The sequence below is a fragment of the Lolium perenne genome, chromosome 5, assembly GCF_019359855.2.
Source record: "Lolium perenne isolate Kyuss_39 chromosome 5, Kyuss_2.0, whole genome shotgun sequence".
Classification (NCBI taxonomy): Eukaryota; Viridiplantae; Streptophyta; class Magnoliopsida; order Poales; family Poaceae; genus Lolium; species Lolium perenne.
The window spans coordinates 73,581,687-73,605,174 of NC_067248.2; the positions used below are offsets into that span (position 1 = coordinate 73,581,687).

General features: G+C 50.3%; 2 protein-coding genes across 2 annotated transcripts; one reads left to right on the forward strand and one right to left on the reverse strand.

Moving 5' to 3' along the window:
- Positions 1 to 12,345: 12,345 nt before the first annotated feature.
- LOC127299458 (F-box protein At3g12350) lies at positions 12,346 to 16,030 on the forward strand. Its single transcript, XM_051329422.2, has 2 exons — positions 12,346 to 13,074; positions 15,323 to 16,030. Exons 1-2 carry the CDS (start codon positions 12,361 to 12,363, stop codon positions 15,761 to 15,763), a joined length of 1,155 nt encoding a protein of 384 aa, XP_051185382.1. The 5' UTR covers positions 12,346 to 12,360; the 3' UTR covers positions 15,764 to 16,030.
- Positions 16,031 to 18,973: 2,943 nt separating this feature from the next.
- LOC127299459 (LIM domain-containing protein WLIM1) lies at positions 18,974 to 20,723 on the reverse strand. The gene is made up of 5 exons (XM_051329423.2): positions 20,355 to 20,723; positions 20,111 to 20,207; positions 19,968 to 20,011; positions 19,604 to 19,687; positions 18,974 to 19,393 (listed from the first exon to the last, which is right to left on the reverse strand). The coding sequence occupies exons 1-5, from the start codon at positions 20,493 to 20,495 to the stop codon at positions 19,169 to 19,171; spliced, it is 591 nt and encodes a 196-aa protein (XP_051185383.1). The 5' UTR covers positions 20,496 to 20,723; the 3' UTR covers positions 18,974 to 19,168.
- Positions 20,724 to 23,488: the final 2,765 nt, after the last annotated feature.

The window sequence follows — 23,488 nt, forward strand, 5'->3', positions numbered from 1 at the left end:
AAAAAATGTTTCCAAAGTCTGGATGTTCCAAGATCTGTTAGTCTGGTCTATTAATTCTGAAACAAGTATTGGTGGATCAACAGCCGTGGCAGTAATAGACCTGAGTATGGTGTCTCTCGGTAGCCAGTTGTCTTCCCAAACCTTGGTATTTTGCCTTGTGCCAATTAATTTTATTAGACCCAACTGAAGTACTTCCTTACCTTCAGTAATTGCTCTCCAAATTTTAGAAGGCCGTGGCCCAAGTTTTGCCTTCAAAATGTATGTACCTAGATAATAAATGGCCTTCAAAACTTCTGCAGTAAGAGTATTGGGATTAATTAGAAGACGCCAAGCTTGTCGAGATAACAAAGCTAGATTGAATAGTTCCATATCTCTGAAACCTAAGCCGCCATCATGCTTCGGCCTAGTCATTGCTTCCGAAGACACCCAGTGTGGTTTTTTCTTTCCTTCTTTAGACCCCCACCAAAAGCTCCGAATAAGTGAATTAATATGATGGGGATACACCCATAGGGGGTGGGTCGCCAGCCCTACTCGCTATGAAGAAGGAAGACCCAGTTGGGCCGCCAGTCGACCTAAGCGACTGGGCCACAGAGCGACTGGGCCCCTGATCCAAGGAGGAGGCCCGTGCGCCTGGATGAGGGGATTGCGTGCAGGAGGGGGAGCGAATCCCGGATTAGTAGCAACTATGTGATTCGGAGTTATCTCCATGTAACCCTAGATCGGGGGTGTCCATATAAACCCCCGAGCTAAAACCCTAAAGGGACACGTCATCTGAGATTCAATCTCCCCTTGTAAGCTCTCGGCGTAGCCGCCGACTGAGCTCCCCCATTGTAATTCTCCACTGAGCAATAAAGATCTAGCAGGACGTAGGCCCTTTACTCTCCGGAGGGGCTGAACCTGGGTAAACCCTTGCGTCATGTGCACCTCGATCCGCGTATGGCCATGTTTCCTTGCCCCCGCATCAACGAAGTGCTACCCCCGGTAGCATCTGCCGTGGTCATATCCACGACAGTGGCGCCCACCGTGGGGCATGGAACATCAAGCCTCCGAGCCACGGCGAGGCCCTACTCGCTGATACGCCGGCAAGTCGCCACAGGCAGGATGATCGCCACCGGCGGCTTCTTCCACATCCAGCCGAGCTCCTACTGGCCGGCTTCGACTCCCCTCGCGCACGCCTGGATGGTGCCGGTCGGCACCACCAACCTCTTCGTCGGGCTCACCGGAGTCAGCGACCCCGGCGAAACTCGCCCCAGCCAGGTGCACGATCCCTTCGCGCCAGGGCAACTCCTCACCGCAACTCTCCCCCTCACGGGCGAGGTCCACACGGAGGCCAAGCAGGCCTTGGAAGATGACGCCGACTCGGCCGCCGCAGCATCAACCGCCGAGTCCATCGCCACGGCGTCGGTTGCTGGGTCCATAGTCGCAGCCTCGCTCGGGGACTCCATCGCTCCAGTCTCCAACCCGAGCGACTACGAGGACGACTCCGTCCTCCCCCTCTTCAGCAGCGACTCCGACTCGGACTCAGTCGGTGCAGCTCGGTACCAATATCCCACCGCCGTCTTCATGGCGGCTGGTGAAGGAGATCAACCTCCACAAGATCCCTTCTCCACGCCACTTCCTCCCACCGCGACCGCGGTCGAGATCGAGGCACATCGAGCGGCCTTAGAGGAGCAACGGAAGAGGGAGCTCGTGGAGCGGCAGAAGTTCCGCCTCGAACAAGATTCAGTGAGAGCCGTGTCCCGCTACCGCAACGAGCGAAATCGCGCACGCATGGAACGCATCCAGGCACAAGGCTTCCCCAGTGCGCGTCTCAACTTCGACGATCCGTATGGAGAAGTTCGGGTCGCCCGACCCACGAATCCCGACATCCCAGAGTTGAGTCGAGTCGCCGCCGGAGGAGTAGCTCACGGAGCACCGCCACCCCCCCCCCTCCACCTCCCGGAGGAAGCCTACTTCCACGAGCACCCCATCAAAGTGGTTGCTTCAACTCCACTCGCCGACATCATCCGGAACCGTGATGCAACCGGACGGATAGCCAAGTGGGCAGTCGAACTCGGCGTCCACAACATCACGTACGAGTCGCGCCATACCATCAAGTGCCAGGCACTAGCCGACTTCCTCGTCGACTGGGAAGAAGCACAACAGCCGAGCTCCCAGGCCGACCTCAAGCATTGGACGCTACACTTCGACGGCTCCAAAAACCTCGAAGGAGCAGGCGCAGGCGTCGTCCTCACCTCGCCCAAAGGCGACGTCGTGCGGTACGTCTTGCAGCTCCGATTCGAACCCTGCACCAACAATATGGCCGAGTATGAAGCACTCCTCCATGGCATGCGTGTCGCAAAGGAGATGGGCGCAACTCGCCTGAGATGCCTCGGCGACTCCAACCTCGTCGCCAGCCAGGCGTCCGGCACCTGCGACGCCTCCGACGCCAACATGATCGCCTACAAACGAGTGGTCGACCAAGCCGGCGCCAGCTTCGCTGGCCACGTCGTCGAGTGGATCGACAGGCGCAAGAACGAAGAAGCAGACGCCTTGGCCAGGCTTGGGTCCAACTGGCTACCACCCCCCCCCCCCCCCAGGAGTCTTCCTCGACGTCCTCACCTGTTCATCGGTGCACATACCACGGGAGATCGACATCGCCAAACCACCTGCACCCGACTCCGCCCTAGTCGCACTCGCCTCGGATGCTGGGGACTGGACTGAGCCGTACCTCAGCTACCTCGAGCGCCAGGTACTACCGACGGACGAAACAGAGGCACGCACCCTCGTGCGCCGCTGCAAGTCCTTTACCATCATCAACAATGAACTCTACAAACGCAGCATCTCCGGGATATTCCAGCGCTGCGTCACCGCCAATGAAGGTCGCAAGATCCTCCGAGACATCCACGCGGGCGACTGCGGCCATCATGCAGGCGCCCGCTCGATCGTGGCCAAAGCTTTTCGGCATGGCTTCTACTGGCCAACAGCTCACGACGACGCCATGGCTATCGTTCGAGCATGCGCCGGTTGCCAGAAATACGCCAGCCAGTCGCACATGCCGGGCTCAGCACTGAAGACCATACCCCTCACCTGGCCATTCGCTGTTTGGGGCATGGATATGGTGGGGAAGTTCAAAACGGCGCCCGGCGTATATACTCATCTCCTCGTCGCCGTGGACAAGTTCACCAAATGGATAGAAGCAAAACCCATCAAAAAATGCGACGGCAAAACGGCGACCAAGTTTCTCCGGGAGCTGATCTACCGCTACGGCTACCCCCATAGCATCATCACGGATAACGGTACAAACTTCTCCAAAGGGGAAATGGCTGACTTCTGCGAAGAAAAGGGCATCCGACTCGACCTCGCGGCAGTCGCACACCCCGAGTCGAACGGACAAGCAGAAAGAGCAAACCAGAGCATCCTCCATGGGATCAAACCACGGCTGATGGTACCCCTGGAGCGCGCGGCCGGCTGCTGGGCCGAAGAACTATCTTCGGTACTCTGGGGCATTCGCACAACACCAAATAGGTCGGCTGGCTACACACCCTTCTTCCTGGTGTATGGCGCCGAAGCCGTCATGCCAACAGACATCGCCTATGATTCACCACGAGTCGCCAACTACGTCGAAGAAGAAAACGAGCAATCCCGGCAAGACAACGTCGACCTCCTCGACGAGGCACGAGACCTCGCACTCTCCAGAACGACCATTTACCAGCAAGGCCTGCGTCGATACCATAGTCGCCGAGTGCGCAGTCGCTCCTTCCAAGAAGGCGACCTCGTCCTTCGGCTCATACAGGACAAAAAGGGCATGCACAAGCTTTCTCCCCCGTGGGAGGGACCGTTCGCCATCAGCCGCGCACTTGGCAACGATGCCTACTACCTCACTGACGTCCGCAAGAACGACAAGGGCGAGCCGCTCACCATAGAAGTCGAGCGCCCCTGGAACGTCAACCTTCTTCGCCGGTTCTACACCTAGCATAAACGTGTAAGCAACTTCAAGGATATCAATGAAAAACACTTGTCTCTCCAAATCACATTCGCCAACCATTCTGCAGTGCTCGCCGACCTTAACTCATCTCCCATCCCCGCGAGTCGAATCGCCCAAAGTGCGCGACTCGGGGACTGCGAGACCTTCGATTGTTGCTGCTGACCGAGCAATCCACGATCGACCAAGTAGCTCGGCTAACAAGAACACAACGGGCCACCGGTCGCAATACCAGGACCGGTCCGCCCCGTGTCTCTTACGCCGTCAAGCGAACACGGTGACTGGATCCGGCAGCATAGTCGCTTGCTCGACCAGCCCTCTGGGCCCAGCAATCGCACAGTGCTACGCTATAAAGCACAACTCCACGCCCTCCTCTACCTTAGGCAGGTGACTTGAAAGGCTAAGTACTTCGACCAGGGACCCCGCAAAACGGACCCGCGGTTCGCCAAGGAAAAACGCCCGACCAAGAACCCCTTTGGAGTCGCCTAGCGACTTGCTCACCGAGCCACGACGAGAGGCGCGCTACACAGACAGCGCAATAAATCCACTCACCCACCCATGAGGCTGCTATCCGCGCAAAACGACTACGTACTGCGACTGGGGACGTCCAGCTCGAACAGGAAAACAGTCATGCCGATAGCCTTCATCGGGGTCGCACAGCGACTGGCCCCTCGGGCCATGAAAAAGTAGGATCACTCCAATCGCTCGAACAAGCAAAGAGAAAAGAGCAGCAAAAGTCACCAACATTCATTCACCAAAAGCATCTCATGTACAAATAACACACCCTCGAGTCAATCGCTCGGGGGACAACACATCCGCTCACTACAAAGCACGCCAACCTATTTGGGCGAGCTCGACTTGTCCTCCACCACCGGCTCGGCTCCACCGTCCCCGTGACGGAACTTCGGGGTGTACCAGACGACGGGGTAAGTTGACAGGGCCTTGGTAGCCGCGGCATGGAAAAGCCGCTCGGCGGGAAAATCCTGCGGGCCTGGCACCTTCTCCGCGTCTTCGGGGGCCGACTGGCTGGCGATGTGCGTCTCCAAGTCCGCAGTCGCCAACACCCGGTCGGCGTAAGGGCGAACCGCCTCCATCAGACGCAACACCTCGGCGACGTCGAACTCTCCAGTCTCGGACGGGAAGCCGGCCGTCACCTCCTCCACGTCAAAGCCCTCAGAATAATGGGCAAGCACCATGCTAAGCGCCATGGTGACACCCACTCGACAGGAGGAGCGGCGGAGCCAATCAACCACCGCCGGAATATCGGAGACGGCCTTGAAGACCGACGGCGCGTCCCGAGGAATTACCTCCCGCGGGCTCAGGTACTGAAGCGCCGCCAGGATCTCCCCTGCACAGGCAATGATGCGCGTCGTCGCCTCCTGGAGACACTCCCGAGGAGTCGCCGACTCAACGAAGTCGCATTGCCCTAGAAACACAAGCAGGAAAAAATTCTCTAAGTCAGAACTCGCTCTATCAGGGACTCGCCACGCTCGGGGACTGGCCCCCCGAAGCGGACTCGCCACGCTCGGGGACTGGGCCCTCGAAGCGGACTCACCACGCTCGGGGACTGGACCCCCGAAGCGGACTCGCCACGCTCGGGGACTGGCCCCCCGAAGCGGACTCGCCACGCTCGGGGACTGGACCCCCGAAGCGGACTCGCCACGCTCGGGGACTGGACCCCCGAAGCGGACTCGCCACGCTTAAGGGCCAAACCCCCGTAACGGGCTCACAGTACAAGTTGCCGACCGAAAAAACTAAAAGAAAGTAAACCACTCACCGAGCAATTGCCGCGACATCTCGCGGACGAAGGCCTCGAAGCTCGTCTTCTCAGCTTGAACAGCCAAAAGAGTGCCTTCCGACGCCTCCTTTTCGGCCGCAAGCTCCTTCGCATGCTGCAGCTTCAGAGCCGCCAGCTCCTCACGCAGTGAAGCGGCTGCACCCCTGGCGGCGTCCCTCGCCTCCGCCGCGGCATCAAGCCTGACCTTGTAGTCAGCGATTACATCCTCGAGCTCCTTGCCCTTGTCCTCCAGGACCTTGGTCAGATCGGCGACCTCCGCCTTTTCCTTCTTCTTTGCCTCCTCGGCTTGCTGGGCTCGGAAGTCGGCCTCCCTGAAGTAGGACTCCTTCACATACCCCTCTCGAGCCTCGGCAAGCGCCTTTTCCCGCGCCTCTGCTACAAGAAGTGGAAGATCATGAGGGCAAGAGCAGAAAATACACCGGCTGAAATCAAGGCCTGTGCGAACAGATACTTACTGCCAAGGGCGATTAGGCGACGGTTTTTCTCCGCCGCCTCTTCCACGAGGGCCGTCAGTCGCTTTACCTCCGCCTGCACAACAAAAAGGAAACTTCAGTACAACGATCGCTTGGTTCCAATATGAAGAGACTCGACTCGCCCCTTCAGCCCGAGTCGACCCTCGGGGACTGGGAGGGAACCACGCCGAACATACAAAACTTACCACATGAACTTCACTAAGCGCCGTGTGCAGCTCAGTGAAGGACAGGGTCGATAGCGGAGGTCCGCGAGACTCGTGCGTCCCACCTCCTTGCATCGCCGCCTCAGTCGATGGCGCTCCTCCAGTCCGAGCAGCGGGATCGCTGGGACGAGCCAGATCCCTGGCGGCCTTGGTCCACCGCTCCTTTATCGGCGCTGGAGAATCGCTCCCCGCGGCTGCGCTCGGCTCCCCCTCGGTCGAAGAGGGAACGATGATCGAATCCTGAGCCGCGTCAGGAGTGACATTCGCCTTCGCCCTCTCCGCGCGACTCACACTCGCCAGGGGATACCTCCCGTCGATTGGCTCGGCGGGGCTCGCGGTCGCATCCACCGCCTGGCTCTCGGCGACGGTCTCCTCCCGCACGGAGGTCAAGTCCGCGGGATCGGCGGACGCCTTCTTTGTCTCGGCGGCTTTCTTCAGCTCGGCGGCCTTCTTCGCCTCTGCCGCCTTCGTGGCCGCTGTCCCTGCCACCGGGGCGGGCCTTGTTAGGACCTTCCTCTTGGATCTGCAAAGAAGAATATGAGATTCCAATACCATAGTAACAAATCAAGACACAAGCAGGGACAAGCTGCCTACTTCACGGTGGGGATGGCCTTGACGCCCGGGCCGACTCGGGCCCCGACCTCCAAAGCGTCCTTGAGGGGGCGACGGAGGTCGGTAGTGCCCTCGAGGATGGTTTGGCGCAGTCGCTTGGGGCGCGGTTCGCCCTCCTTCTTCGCGGGCTCCTTCCTCTCCGGAGGGGAAGTCGACTCCTCTCCTTCGTCGTCCTCCTGGGTGCTCTCGCCCAGCGCGCTCTGCGAGGAGGAGGCCGCCCCCTACTTTGCGCCTCGAGGAAGCCTGACGAAGTCCCGCGCCTCGGAGTCCGACTCGGTGCGGTCCCCCTCGTCTTCAACCTCGTCGTCCTCGCCTTCGGTCATCTCCGGAGGCTCCTTCCCCGCGAGTGGGGGAAGATGGTTGGCGACCGTCTGCCACCGCTGCGTTCCAAGCGACTGGCCGAGTTAACAATCACGTGGCTTCCCTAAGAACGAGTAAAAAGGGTAAAATGTTACCTTTGGCGCTGGCTTGTCTTCGGAGAAGGGCTGCAGCCCGACATCGAAGGAGGTGAAGACGGCGGTGGTGACCTTGGCGAGTGCCTTCCGGTACTCGGCCTCGTCCCACTCGGTCGCTGACGACCGAGTGCAGTCGTTCTGCCCCTTCTACTCCCACATGAGGTGGGCGCGGCAGCGAAGAGGAACCAAGCGGCGGCCGAGCCAACAGTTGTACATGTTGGCGGCCATCAAGCCGCTGTCCTTCAGCGCCTGGATCGCCAGGCGCATCCCCCTCACCACCTCCTCCTGGTCCTTCGGCAGCGACCGCACGTTGAGGCGCCGAGGCACACTCGGCTCCGGCGTATACTGGGGGATGGGGACTCCGCATGGAGGAGTGTACTCCAGAGCGTAGAACCAGAACTTATGCCACTGCGACTGCGCCTTCTTGGGCAGTGCCATGTCGATGAAGTTCTCCCCGGACTTCACCTGGAACATGATCCCGCCATTGGGGATCAGCGACTGGTCACTCTTGCTAACCCGGGTCGCCCGCCCATGGAAGATGGACACCCACAAAGGGAAGTACGGCGGGCAGCCCAGGTAGCACTCGCATAGTGCCACGAACAGCGCGATTTGCTGAATGCTATGCGGGCCGAGGTCGGAGACCTTGATGTTGTAGAAGGAAAAGAGTTGTCGGAAGAAATCGGAGGAAGGGAGAGCAAGACCTCGGTCGAGGAAACTCAGAAAAAGCACGAACTCGCCGGGGCGCGGGAGCGGCTCTACTTCATTCGCCGCCGGCACTCTCCACCGTTCCCGCTTGAATTCGGGGATGATCCCCGCATCCACGTACGGGATCAAGGCCTCCTTGGTGACCTTGGACTTGCACCATCCTTTCGCCTCCATTGGAGTATGGGAAGGTTGGAATGAGGAGAAGATGAGGAGAAGATGAGGGAAGAATGCGGCGGAATGATAATCCCTAACCCTGGGAGCGACCCTTTATACCGCCGCACTCGCCCGTGTTAAGGAGAAGATCTGCTCTTTGATTCGTTCCGAAATCGCCGCCCCGTAATTAACGGTCGGGATTACCACGGGCTCCGGCTGAATAGCCGTTAAAACTAGCCGTTAGCGGTCACGTCAAGCCCAACGGTCAACTTCGCGCAAACGGCTCGCGCCTCGGTCAATGTGAAATCCGGCTGTTGGCTCTTCCACGTGTCCCTACGGTGAATGCACGCCGACTGGTAAACGACGACTGGCTAGCGCCGACTGTCACACACCGACTGGCCGATGCCGAGTGGCCCACGCCGACCGGCCAATACCGATTGATGTATGTCTCCTGACTCGTCAAGTACTGGCGACTGGAGGTCGGGACTACGCTGCGACCTCGTCTTTGAGAGCCCGATGGAGATTCATCCTGGTTCATCACCGCCCTTCTTCGAAGATCGCCTTAAACCCACGCTTCATCGCCACCGCGCTCGGGGACTACTGATGGGGATACACCCATAGGGGGTGGGTCGCCAGCCCTACTCGCTATGAAGAAGGAAGACCCAGTTGGGCCGCCAGTCGACCTAAGCGACTGGGCCACGGAGCGACTAGGCCCCTGATCCAAGGAGGAGGCCCGTGCGACTGGATGAGGGGATTGCGTGCAAGAGGGGGAGCGAATCCCGGATTAGTAGCAACTGTGTGATTCGGAGTTATCTCCATGTAACCCTAGATCGGGGGTGTCCATATAAACCCCCGAGCTAAAACCCTAAAGGGACACGTCATCTGAGATTCAATCTCCCCTTGTAAGCTCTCGGCGTAGCCGCCGACTGAGCCCCCCCATTGTAATTCTCCACTGAGCAATAAAGATCTAGCAGGACGTAGGCCCTTTACTCTCCGGAGGGGCTGAACCTGGGTAAACCCTTGCATCCTGTGCACCTCGATCCGCGTATGGCCATGTTTCCTTGCCCCCGCATCAACGAAGTGCTACCCCCGGTAGCATCTGCCGTGGTCATATCCACGACATAATATGCTCAGAAAGCCCCCTTGGTAGTTTGAAGCAAGACATAGAGAACGTCGGAATAGCCTGAAGGACCGACTTAATTAAAACTCCTTTCCCTCCAACTGAGAGTATTTGTTCAATCCATCCTAGGATATTTTTCCATACTCTGTCTTTTATATACTTGAAAGCCTTGTTTACTGACTTCCCCACATCGGTGGCATACCGAGGTATTTCTCTAAGAGTGTTTCGTTAGTTACTTCGAACAGTAATTTAGTGTCTTCACGGATTTGCTCCGAGCATCCTTTGCCAAAATGTATTGAAGATTTGCTTCGGTTTACCCTCTGGCCCCGAAGCTTGGCAATACGATTGCAATGCATCGTTCACCTCCACTGATGCACCATTATTTGCCTTAATAAAAAGCAAGCTGTCGCCTGCAAATAGAAGATGACTGATCGGGGTTATAGTAGGCGCCACTTGGATGCCCACTAAATTATCTGAAATTCCCCTGCTCCTTAACAGGCAAGACAGACCTTCAGCTGCTAACAAAAACACAAATAGGGTGAAATAGGGTCTCCTTGGCGGATCCCCCTTGTGGGTTTGAACACATCTAATCGATGTCCATTGAATAAGACAGAGAACGTCACCGTGGTTACCACACACATTATGGAAGCAACCCACCGATGATTAAAACCCAACCGAAACATTATTGCCTCCAAATAGCTCCATTCGATGCGATCATATGCCTTCATCATGTCCAACTTAAGAGCGCAAAACTGTTTGTCCCTTGGACGCTTAACTTTCATAAAGTGGAGACATTCATAAGCCGTGATTATGTTGTCTGTGATAAGTCGCCCTGGAACAAAAGCGGAATGCTCCTCAGAAATTATCTCTGGTAAAATCTCCTTGAGCCTATTGGCTTGGGCCTTGTTTCAGAACCACGCTACACAAGCTTATTGGACGAAATTGTGCAAGTGTTGTGGGGTGGGGTACCTTGGGTACCCCAACCAAGACAGTTTGTTTAACCTGTTCAGGTGACTCGCCTCCATTGAGAACATTCAAAATCGCGGTTGTTAGCTCCTTACCACATAAATCCCACTGTTTTTGATAGAAGTGTGCAGGCATGCCATCGGGACCTGGCGCCTTCGTTGGAAACATCTGGAATAGTGTGGTTTTGACCTCCTTCTCAGTATAACGGAGCAACAACCGATCATTCATCTCACGGGTCACTTTGCGAGGAACAGTGTCTAAAATGGCACCCATATTAGATGTACCCTCTGATGTATATAAATTCTGAAAGAAAGAGGTAGCCATAGAACGCATTTCAGTCACATCATCCGTCAATGTACCATTGTGACGAGTAAGGTGTTCCACTATGTTTTTTCGGCGTCGTATAGATGCTTTTTGATGAAAAAACTTTGTGTTATTGTCTCCTTCCCGCAGCCATTGTACTCGTGATCTTTGACGCCACATAATTTCCTCGCGATGATTGAGCTCAATAATGCGATCACATGTCTTGATATCTTTCATAACTATGTTCAGTTCTATTTGGTTCAGCCCGCAGCTGCGCAAGACGGTCCGCGAGTGTCTTAATTTCCTTCCTTACATGTCCAAAAACATCACTACTCCACACAGTTAGATCACCCGAGAGGGCGGTAAATTTCGAAGATACCTCCGCCATCGTGGTTCTGGTGGTCTTTTCCTTCCACTTCTCTTCCACAAATGACCTGAAAGCGTCGTGTGTTTCCCACATAAGATCATGACGAAGCTGACGTGGACGATCGTCCCTTATTGTTCCCCATTCGTGTCGGTCGAGCTCCAATAGGATAGGGCTATGATCTGATTTTGTAGATGTCAAGTGCCGATACTGCATCCAGAAAACGCTCCCACCAGTGAGGTGTTGCCAAGGCTCGCTCGAGGCGAACCGTCGTATAGCTGCCTCCCCTCACTTTCTTTTCAAACGTCGAGTCTAGGCCAATATACCTAGATCACAAAAACCGCAAACATAAACGGCTTCGCGAAAACCCGGACTCCTTTAGGCCTTGTTTGGCTAGGGAGTTTTGACCGGTTTTTAGGTGTATAATCCCAGCGTAATTAAATAAGTGCTCTCAAATCTGCTAACCTAGCTGTTTGGCTGAAAAGTATTGAATGGAGTAATACTGAATTTTGGCCCTAAAACACGTCGGATCAAAATAGGATCAAAACGCGAGCTACCATTCGCGTTTTTTACACTCGGCGAACGCTGCGAACTCATGCGCATCCTAGCAGAGTTGAGTGCAACCTGCTCTGTCCAGCGCTGTGTTCACATGAGAAGGAGCATGCAGTTGAGCATCGTGTTCACATGCTGTACTAGCTCTGTGTTCACATGCTGTACATTTGAGCACGATCACGGCGGGGTCCACCACATGCATCCACAGCAGCGTGTGTTCACGCGCGAAAACTGCAGAGTCCTGGCAGCGTCCTTCAATCAGCTGCTGCACGCGCTAGTACAATGAGTATTAAAAAGATGAAGGGTATTTTGTGAAGGTAATTTTTCACCAAAAACTGTCCATGAAACACCTCTTAATACACAGAAATACTCTTGCACCAAATAAGGCCTTATGAATCAAAGTGGGCTGGCGGGCTTGAGCGGTGGTCTTTTTACCTGGACTCTCTTGTTACCTATGGGCCTATGGCAGACTTACTCGAAAACAAAACGAAAATGGCTCGAAGGAAAAAAAAAAACTATGCCTCCAGGCGAATATTCGCACTCCAGTCCATTTTCCCTTTCTCCTCTCTTCTCCCACGCCTCCGGCCACCGCCCGTTTCCAAATCCCCAATCCCATCAATTCACATCCCGAGATCCCCATCTCACCACCGCCGGCGTCCCGGCTCCAACAAAACTCCAGCCGCCCTTCAACCATGGCGACCTCACCGGCGGCGGCGGCGGCAGAGACGGCGCTGGGAGACCTGCCGGAGGACGCGCTGCTGGCGATCCTGGCCTTCCTCACGCCGCCGGACGCCGCCGCGGCCGCGTGCGCCTGCCGCGCCCTCGCCGGCGCCGCGTCCTCCCCGGAGCTCCCGCTCGCGCTCGCGCTCCGCCTCGGCCTCCCGCCCCCGCGGGCCTGCCCGGCCTCCGCGCGCCGCCTCTTCCGCTCCCTGCACCGCCTGCGCCGCCTCCTCGGCCTCTGGCGCCGCCTGCCCTCCTCCCACCCCGCCTCGCCCTCCCTCGCCGCGTTCGAGTGGGCCCCGCGCGCCACTCTCGCCGCCTCCCTCCTCGCCCCCGCCACGCACGGCCTCGCCGTCTCCAAGTCCCCTTTCGTGACCGTCTCCATCGCGGAATCCGGGGACACGGTGGCCGCGCTTGGAGATGTGCCCGTCTGCGTCAATTTCGTCGGGGACAACCACATTGTGGTGGAGCCGGCGTCCGGGGAGGATGAGGAGGAGGAGATGCAAGGGGGGTCGCCGCCGGAGGAGATGTATATGCATTTCGCGAACCGGAGGAGTCCGGGTGCGGGGAGGAGGAGGAGGGAGAGGCTCGGGAGGAGGAAAGGGGGCCGGATGGAGGCTCAACACTTTGTCAGGATCCCAGATGCTGAGCCCACCAAAGCAAGGCCGCTGCAGGGCCTCTGGAAGGTGCTTCCTCTGCACACACAGCTTGCTCATTTGTGTTCCATAGCGTTTGTTACTGATTCTCGTGAAGGCGTCTGTATCTCTTGAGAATTTGCCCCCATCTAACGACATCACAAGTTTATATCATTCACCATTGTGGAGTTCGTGGCACATAGGTTTCTCCATGTGTGATGTCTCCTCCTTATAGAGGATCTGTGTTCTGGATTGCGGCATGTGTTACAACTAGGGCAGTTGATTGGTGTATCGCAATACCGTGGTCAGGCAATTACATCCATTTTGGATATGGAGAAGACCCAAAAGGGGAGCATACCAAGCATGATCTGTCAGAGGTTATGGACTCATTACTTAGTGTGTAAGTGGCTTATGATAGGATGCTATGATCCAATTGCATGCCCAGTTGCTCATAGTACAATTTCATGGAGTTAATTGTGATGTCCATCCGAGTTATGAGTTAAAGTTGTGCACATACACAGTATTTACACTGGTGCCTATATGCTAATTCGCATACATGCACCTGCTTGCCATGTATTAGCTATGATTTAGTGTCCATGTCCCATGTTAACGAGTGTATAAGGCTGCTTTTCTTAGAATTAGGCAATGTTACTTCGAAATGAATATACCTTTAAAAATCATTGTCATTTGAAGATGTTCCATGACTGATTTTGTGAAGAAAGATTGCTCATTGTTGGTCCTATTGACTTTGAGTTCTTATTAGAGTAGCTCGTTCTTGTGTCGGATAATGTTAATCAAATGACAATCAAGTACCATGGGAGGTTTGCCAGCATGTCAAGTTGTGTCTTCCATGCTTCACTGTTGCTGTGAGTATATAATGGTTTCAGAGTGGAGGGTACGTCAGCAGTAAGATTCGTTAATTGTGATATGGAGAACACCATTATGTCAATATGGAGAACACCCAAAAGGGGTATCTCTTTGATTGAAATAGCATAGCAAGCATCATCTGTCAGAGGTTATGGACTCATTAGTTAGTGTTTAAGTGGCTTATGATAGGATGCTATGATCCAATTGCATCCCCAGTTGCTTCTAATACAGTTTCATGGAGTTAATTGTGATGTCCATCCGAGTTATGAGTTAAAGTTGTGCACATAAACAGTATTTACACTGGTGCCTATATGCTAATTTGCATACGTCCACTTGTTGCCATGTATTAGCTGTGATTTAGTGTCCATGTCCCATGTTAACGAGTGTATAAGGCTGCTTTGCTTAGAATTAGGCAATGATAGTTCGAAATGAATTTACCAGTAAAAAAACATTGTCATTTGAAGAAGTTCCAGGACTGATTTTGCGAAGAAAAAGTGCTCATTGTTTGTCCTGTTGACTTCGAGTTCTTGTCAGAGTAGCTCGTTCTTGTGTCAGATAATGTTAATCAAATGGCAATCGAGTACCGTGGAAGGTTTGCAAGCATAACAGGTTGTGTTTTTCATGGTTCACTGTTGTTGTGAATATATAATGGTTTCGGAGTGGAGGGTATGTCAGCACTAAGAATCTTTGCTCAAGCACAACATGCAAACACAATACTCAGTTACTCACAAAACTCTGCATATGGTGATGCAAAGCTCCATTTAGTGCTAGCACCAAAATTATTTGGGATACTAAATTACTCCCTCACTAATTGCAGTTCCTACCCATTCGGGTCAACTAGGATATTTTCTAAAAGTTCAAACAAACATGGATTTTTTAGTTTATTTTGTAAATGAAAGCTGGCAAAATTGGTAAGTTCATTTTTTTCTCATACTTATTCTACAATGAACCAATGATTTAATTGAAAACCCATTATGAAGGCTGCATGTACTAGGCAGTTCAAGTAACTCTGTATCTATGCTCAACGCAAAATTAGACGAACAGTTGCAGTTTCTTCTGGTTCACCATTTTGCATTCTCTTATGTTTCTTTGGCTAGTAGAATTGTTGGTGATTACAAATTGAAAAGAACCTTCTCTTACCATATTGCTATAGGCTTTGGAAAGTATGGTTTGTTTTATGAGTAAGTGGCAGTTTGCTTTGCTGCTATTATGAGATTTTAGACTAGCAACTGTAGTCCGTGGTAGCATTTTATAACTAGTTTGGTGTTAATTAGCATTCAGACAGTTGCTTTGTATCCAGTTAGAGGATTATTATAACATGGCATAATCATCAGCTGATTTGTCACATCATCTGTTGTTTTTTAGTTTACAGTTTACATGAGCTTTTGCCATTCACACGAAATAGGTGATAACCTTTGTTTTCCCCAAACAGGGTATATGCGAGAATAGGACTCTGGAATTTTACCTTGTCACCTATGATGACATCGGTGGAGTGACTTGTCGGCGAGTTAGTGAGACTAAGGGCCATAACTCAGGCTACTCCCCTCTCTTTTGGACTACGAATGCTACATTTCTTGAACCACCATTCTCAGAACAGGAACTGGACCGTTACAGTTGCTGTGAACATATCCAAGTTGTGACTTCTGGGCATACAGAGATGCAAAGCAAGGGAGTCTCTCGGATAATGTGCATCAATTCCAGTTATGATCTTGTTGATCCTCATCCATCGGCTCCATTAGATGATATGAGGAATTTAGAGGGGAGGATCTGGTTTTATGACGATGGAACCTTTGGGTTTGGATTCACTGGAAGTAATTCAATTATAGATCTGAGGCATGTCTCCTTGGATGGTTGTATTGTTGATACTTCATAGTGAACATAGGTCCTTCTGGCATGCAATTGTTGCTAGGACTAGGAAACCTTCTGTACAGCATTGTTAGGGAAAACCCGGTGGTTGGCATGAAGCATGGTGCCTCCAATTGTTGTACTCTTTTGTCATGTAATTGTTGCTAGGATAACAATTTATCCTGGCATTGCACTAGATGGTGGTCCCTTCTGGCATTTACTTGTTGCTGGAATACCCTTGTAACATTATTACTACATTAATTTCATATAAATTGGTGTTGCCACTCCGTCATAAGGCTGCTTATGTCCTTTCTTTATATTTGTGCCCTTTTTTAAGTGTCTGCTTTGTCCTTGTTGACAACTTCATTATGCAATAATTAAGTGCAGTGTCATAGGATGACTTTTCAACTTGTTAGAAGTCCTCTTCAGTGTCAAAAGGTAAATGTTTTCTCATGGTAACATCTAAAATTAATGTCGTGCTTCCTTTTTATGCTATTTTAGGCTTTTACATTTTGCCAAATAAATACATTTTCTTATCATCCCATTTGATCTATCCCCTTGGTATTCCAGAAATGACATCATGTGATTTTAATGATAATATTAGTGCCACCAGTTCCTCAGCTATGAAGATGATTGATTCAACGGTATATCAACTACTACCTCTGGACGTTTTTAATTGACGCAATCCAACCTATGTTTCTCAACGATGCTAGCTGAATACGACATCTACTCGCGTCCATTAAATCCGGACGGAGGGAGTACTTTCTAGCATAACTTTACTGTGTGGAAATAAATAAGTGATGTTCTACTGTGTGGAAAGGTAAATAAGTGATGTTCTACTCTTGCGTAGTCTCTCAATAAAGTGCTTGTCCTAGACCTAGCTGCATTCCTGTGTCATCTTTCCGAGGTAGATAGTGTACCTACCAGATTGTCGGTCAGATCTCTGCAATGTTCAGACCTGTAACTTGGGATCCAATGCAAGTCATAGTAGCTCGGTAGTTTCAGTGGTTTTACCTCATGGTAACATCGATTTACACAATCTCAAGTCCTTTAATGACGTACGGTTTTGTCTTTTTATTGACATCGGAGTATCGTTTATATTTCTTCTCTGGCTGGAGATTTGATCATCATGAGACCTGAGGACACAACTATATTTGTTTGATGCATTGAGTGAGCAAATCAAGACCAGTGTTCCTCTCTGCAGTGACTAGTGAGTAGTGCTTCCCTGGTAGAAAATGGTACTGCTAACCTGTCACTCGGCCGGCAGAAATTATGGACTTGTCTGGCAATACTTTAGACAACAGTAGGAAAATGTGCAGCGAAGAAAAACAAGTATATATACTGGTACATATTCTATTGTTTGGCTGCACAATCCAAAATATTACAACAAAGATAAAAGGGATTTCCGTTTTTTCAAGAGACAGAGTTTGTGAAAATCTAGTTCACTCATGAACCTAGGGAAGCTAATACAATTGCCCATGAACTAGCTCGCTTGGCAAAAAATTCAAGTCAATCTGTTTGGCTTGATGATCCAACCCTACCTCTTATTCCTCTGTTACATGCTGATCGATGTAACTAACATTGATAATCAATAAAGAGGTATGAGATGTCAAAAAAGAGTTCACATAGAAAGGCCCATTGGAGGTCTAAGATTTCTATGCAAGTACTGATCTGCATGATGTAAAATGCTACTCCCTCCAATCTATAATAATTGCTAGGGTTTTCGTTCAAGTTAGCTCAAATTTGAACTAAGCCCCTGACGCTTATTATGGATCGGAGGGGGTGCATTAGATTGCATATAGTGTTGCGCCTATGGCTATATTTTACATATATTTTGGGCTGATTCACTGATATTGTGTGCTATATGTTGCAACACTTCCCTAGTACCACATCATCCATTATTTCTGTTAATTTTCAGTAATGGATGCCCCAGGACACACTTCATATTGGTACTGCCTAGGCTAGCACGTTACTAATTATTTGCTCTTTTCGTATCAGCCGACATCCATGTGCAGTTCCAGCTAAGGGCTGTCACAAAATTTGTTTGGTGTCCTCTGCTGTCATCTTTACAAGCAAGCAAATTTAGTGTAAATGGTTGGTCGTCAGGAAATTGCCATGTTTAGCTGGTCAAGGGACAGCTAGTGAGGGTGTCAGGATATTGAAGATGTGTGCCTGCCAATTTGAGCAGCTAGCAGCCTTTGAGCTGCTGCAATTATTGAACGTAGAAATTTAAATTTAAGTGCAACTTATGATCCTGTCGTCGTTTTATTTTTCTGGGACAGGTTGATCTTCTAATCCTCTCGTCTTTCGGCGTTCTGATGATCTTGTGCAGACTCTGGTTGGCAGTGAGATTCTAGGGGCCCAAACAAGTTGGAACTAATTACAAATGCATTGAACCAAGCAAACCCTGTTTGATATATATGAACTTTTATGCATCTAGTATTCCTTCTTGTTTAGGATTCCCTGTTGCATTGACGTAACTGAAATTCTGAAATTGAAGGAAGAAAAAATGTACAGTGGCCAGTGAAGTCCTCGCCGGATGCATTTGTTATATTACGTACCAGTAGGGTTGCAACGCAGACAAGTTTGCGGGATAATTTACTGTAGCAATTGAACTACATATGCCTAAAAAGTAGATCCAAAAAATCAGGAAGGCAAAGAAGAAAAACTTGCTTTGCGGGACACGCGGACGCGCCACCCTGCCACCCTATGTACCAGCAATGTCTTAAATTGTTCACGTTGCTGATGATGGCATACCCTGGCATTGTATCTTGTCATGTTTCTTTTTCAGTTCATTCGAAGTAAAAGTTTCTTCTTCAGTTAATTAAGCATAAAAAAGTACCTCCTGAGTTATTTATAAGATATTCATGATTCTCCCAACGTTATGATCTGTCCTTACTTGCTTCAAACCTGCTAGAAAGCTTTGTTCAACCTTCCATGCATAAAATTATATCCATTTTTACAGTTTGTTGTATAGTCTCTTTCGGTACTGGTTAGTTTATGTGCCCCAGATCTATTTACTTTTTTTTAGGCGACACCTATTTCTTCCTTCTAGAAAGTATAAGCTTACAGAGTCGTCTTCTTTTCAAAAGAAAATCAGAGTTTTTATTTATTTTTACTGCTATTGTGTATTCGTTAGCACTTCCAAACAAATGATAAATCAAGAATTTGCAGTTCTCTTATAGTAAAACAAAGAACTTATAGTTGTCTTGCTTGTATATGAACTTATGCAGAGACGTCTTGCAAGTAGTGGATTGTATCTCCACTCAAACATAACAAGGTTTACATGCGTACAAGACAATCATATAATTGTCCTCTGAATGCACATGATCGGGTTGGAAAAAACTGAAAAGTTCCGCAACAGAAAGATATACTGCTCTGGAGCAACCGCAAGAAGACTCATTATTTCGAAATATCTGAACATTCGCAACGATTAATACTCTGATTCTTCATCATCCACTGACCCTGCACTTTGAGATGACTTCTCGTGGTCGTTCTCGAGCTGGCTGAAATTCCCCTTCTCCTTGATCAGCTGAGTATGATGGTGCCTGCAGAAGAGCTTGCCCTCGTGTGCGATGTAATTTGAAGGGCTGATGGTGCACCCTCCATGGCTGCATTTGAAGCAGCTCTTGTGGTACATGGTGTTATTGACAGTAACCTGCAGAATTAGTGTGGGTGTCATGATCAGAGAACAGCTATTAATGCAAACCAAAGAGGTACTTATCTTATAAAAGATCAATAATTGGTTGTACAACTCAGAAATCCAGCTACATGTTGTCAAGTAAAGCAAAGTCCAGCTAAAAAGTAGTCAAAAAATAATAATAATAATGGAGGTACTTAGTTGAGGCATAAGAGTACAAAATAATACCCTCTCAATTGGGTAGACTGTCTTGCTGCATCCAAAACACTTCTCTCTGGTGCCAGCAAATGAGCTCGAGACTTTAATAGCATTCTGCCAAGAATACATTCATGGTAAGCATCATCAAAATGTGGTAGTTGACAAAGAAACAAAAGAACGATAATGCTGGCTAATAACATGATGTATATTTTCCCAATATTCTGCTTATCGGTTCGTATCTGTTCTGTCCCAGATGTTAAATATTATGTTTTGTGTGGCTGTTCATCCCTGGGTTTAGCATCTATGACCATCTTCGGAAGAACAATAATGATCTATAATTAACTGGAAAGGAAGTCTGCTTTGCAAGATTTTTTTTGTAGACATTACTGCATACCTCATTATCAACATTTCTTTCTGGCTTGACAACCTTTGGAGTTCCTGAATTCAGAGAGGAGAGGAGGATGTGCTAGTCAGGCTCAAGCTTTCCCCATTACTTTCTGCATTCCAAAGGAATGAATGAGGCGAGTCAGTCCGTACCTTCAAAGCTCTTGTCCAAGCTCCCAGTCCTCTTGAAGAGCTGATCGAAGTGAGGCCTGCAGTAGAGCACTCCTTCGAACGAGTTGTAGTTGGCAAGCTGCGTCAGAGAAACACCGTCACCCCTTCGCATCGTTTCATATACATATCCAAGCAATCTCTTGCAGAAGTTCAAGAACTGGCATCTCAACGGAACATAGTGTGGCACAGGATTGGAGGAAGGGCGGTAGGGGAGTCGCAGCAGTACCTTGAGGGTTCCCTTGCAGTGGTGGCACCTGAAGCAGGCCTTGTGGTAGACGCGGTTGTCGGCGGTGAGCTTGTCGACGAGGTACACCGTCTTGTCGCAGGCGTTGCACTTGGTGGTGGTTCCCTGGAAGGAAGTCGCCATTGCCTTCTACTCTTCACTCTCGATCTGCTGCAGAGAGAGAGAGAAGGAGAGCAAGTGCCACTGATATGGTGTGTGTCCCAACAACACTAGCTCCCAAGATGTCTTGGGGTCAGTGATGGCTATATGGGAGCGGCGTGGCGTGGTTGGTGGTGGCCTGCAGCTGCAGGTATTGCTGCCGCGAGGAGGAGCAGGACAGCTCGGGAATATTGGCTCACAACGAGGGGGAGAGGACCCGAAAGGAAAAGGTAGTGGTGGTTGTGGAAAATTTTGCGGAGGGGCTAAGCAAAATCCAGCACAAGTGTAGCAGGGCTACTATGATGGGGATGACTGACGATGAGGTGTCAAGGGAGAGAGCTGTCGGCAAGTGACAATCATTTGAGCGAAAGAGTGTGTGTGTGTGCGCGAGAGAGATTCAGAATGTCTCCTGTTTCGCTGCAAGAGGAACAGGAGAATGCAGTTGGGATGAAAGGTAAATGGCAGCTGATTTCCATTCTTTGGGTGTTTGAGAGGGAGCTAAAGCTTATTGGTTTATGTTCTTCTCACTGTCTAGTGTAATCGCTTTGAGGATCCCTGATCGAAACGTGCTGCCAGCAAACCATATGGACTGGCTCAACCAAGGCTCAGTCGACAGTCGGTGGATCTGCATTCTGCACCGCAGCCTTGCTTGTTCACAGCCTGAAGTTGCTTCTTGTGCAAGTGCAAGCATGTCATTTTGGCAACGTTTGTAGCCAGGTTGCTTCTAGTGAAAGCAGGCACAGAAGCCAAATTGCTTTAATTTATTTTCTTGTGTGAACTCTCCATTTCAAGTCTCTGTATAATTCGTCCTAACTGTTATATTGTGATCCAAATTCCAAGAAGAGGCTAACTTCTGACGAGCGGAGCGAGGCCCGTCGCCGGTAGGCTTGGGCCGAGCGAAGCGAGTCTGAAGTTAGCCCACACCGAGGCCCAGCAGGTGCACCTGGGGGGTGCGGGGGGCGAAGCCCCCCGCGGTACGGATCGTTGCCACCGTCTATATATTTTCCCTGTAAGCCGCCGCTAGGGTTTTGTCGGATCATTGTACACCCACGGCGTTTGTAAACACCACCGAAATAGTGAAGTTTTGCTGGCTGGCGCCCGTGGTTTTTCCCTTGTATGTTGCAAGGGTTTTCCACGTTAAAATCTCGTGTCCCCTGCAGTGTTTTACTTTTCGTTCTTCGTTTATTGTGCATCTCATTTATAACAAGTGGTATCAGAGCCCGTGTTCTTTGGATCTAGGGTTTACGAGATGTCGTCACTGAAGTTCGATCTACCGCAGCTGGACTACACCACGAGATTTGCTTTGTGGCAAGTGAAGATGAGGGCGATTCTCGCCCAATCTTCAGATCTGGATGAAGCGATCGATGCTTTCGGCGAGAAAGCGAAGGATACCTGGACCGATGCGGAGAAGCGGAAAGACCGTAAGGCTTTATCGTTGATTCAACTCCATCTGTCCAATAATATTCTGCAGGAAGTGTTGCAGGAGAAAACCACCGCCGAGTTATGGGTCAAACTAGAGGAGATCTGTTTGTCCAAGGATCTCACGGGCAGATTGCACGTGAAGATGAAGCTGTTCTCGCATAAGTTGCAAGAGGGAGGTTCGGTAATGAATCACCTATCTTCCTGGAAAGAGATTGTTTCTGATTTGCAGTCTATAGAAGTTAAGTATGAGGATGAGGATTTAGGTCTTCTTCTTTTATGCTCGCTGCCTAATTCTTTCAGTAATTTTCGTGACACCATATTATTGAGCCGCGACAAACTAACTCTCGCGGAAGTTTATGATGCTCTCCAACAAAAGGAGAAAATGAAATCTATGGTGCGAGCTGAAAGTTCGTCCTCCAAGGCGGAGGCATTAGAGGTCCGTGGCGGGCCCGAGCGGCGAGATAACTACTACCACAACAACAAGAGATAAGAGCAAGGGCGACAGAGGTCGCTCAAAGTCCAAACGACGTGACAAGTTCTGCAGGTATTGTAAGAAATCTAGCCACAATATTGATGATTGTTGGAAGCTGCAGAACAAGGAGAAAAGGAACGGAACTTACCAACCGAAAAATAATGATGGTAATGGTAAGGCTGCCGTTGTCACCGGTAAGGGTGAGGCTGCTGTTGTTCTTTGGTAATGATAGTTCTCGATGGAGATTGCTTAGCTGTCTTGGTGCATGTGTTTCACGTGATGATGAATGGATTCTTGATACCGCATGTTCGTTTCATATTTGCCGTAACAAAGATTGGTTCAGTTCTTATGAGTCTCAGGCAGAGTGGAGATTTTGTGCGTGTGGGGAATGACAACCAGTGCAGCATTGTTGGCATTGGTTCTGTTCAGATCAAGACCCATGATGGGATGACACGCACGTTGACAGGAGTGAAACACATACCCTCCATGGCGAGGAATTTGATCTCTTTGAGTACCCTTGATTGTGACGGGTACAAGTACAAAGGTGGGAACAAACTTTTGAAGGTATCATCAGGTTCTCTCATTATTATGATTGGTGATATGAATTCTGCGAAATTATATGTCCTTAGAGGTAGCACTTTGCACAGTATTGCTGCTGCTGTTAGTTCTGATGAATCTAGTAAGACTAACCTTTGGCATAAGCGTCTTGGACATATGAGTGAGCTTGGCATGGCAGAATTGACAAAGAGAGAGCTAATTGATGGCTGCGATTTTGGTAAGCTTGAGTTCTGTGAGCACTGCATCTTTGGTAAGCATAAAAGAGTAAAATTTAATGCTTCCGTTCATACCACCAAAGGCATTTTAGATTATGTACATGCTGATGTTTGGGGTCCGTCCCGTAGAACTTCTAATGGTGGTGCTAATTACATGCTTACTATTATTGATGATTACTCAAGGAAAGTGTGGCCATATTTCCTGAAACATAAATCGGATGTTTTTAATGCTTTTAAGAAGTGGAAAGTTATGGTAGAAACCCAAACTGAAAAGAAGGTTAAGATACTCCGTACTGACAATGGTATGGAAT

Excerpts from the sequence above, each read along its gene's own strand:
- LOC127299458 (XM_051329422.2), top strand. The coding sequence starts at position 12,361 with ATGGCGACCTCACCGGCGGCGGCGGCGGCAGAGACGGCGCTGGGAGAC. Across the intron at positions 13,075-15,322 it reads CGCTGCAGGGCCTCTGGAAG|GGTATATGCGAGAATAGGAC; the intron begins GTGCTTCCTCTG and ends TTCCCCAAACAG.
- LOC127299459 (XM_051329423.2), bottom strand. The coding sequence starts at position 20,495 with ATGGCGACTTCCTTCCAGGGAACCACCACCAAGTGCAACGCCTGCGAC. Across the intron at positions 20,208-20,354 it reads ACTGCAAGGGAACCCTCAAG|CTTGCCAACTACAACTCGTT; the intron begins GTACTGCTGCGA and ends TCTCTGACGCAG. Across the intron at positions 19,688-19,967 it reads AAAGAAATGTTGATAATGAG|AATGCTATTAAAGTCTCGAG; the intron begins GTATGCAGTAAT and ends TATTCTTGGCAG.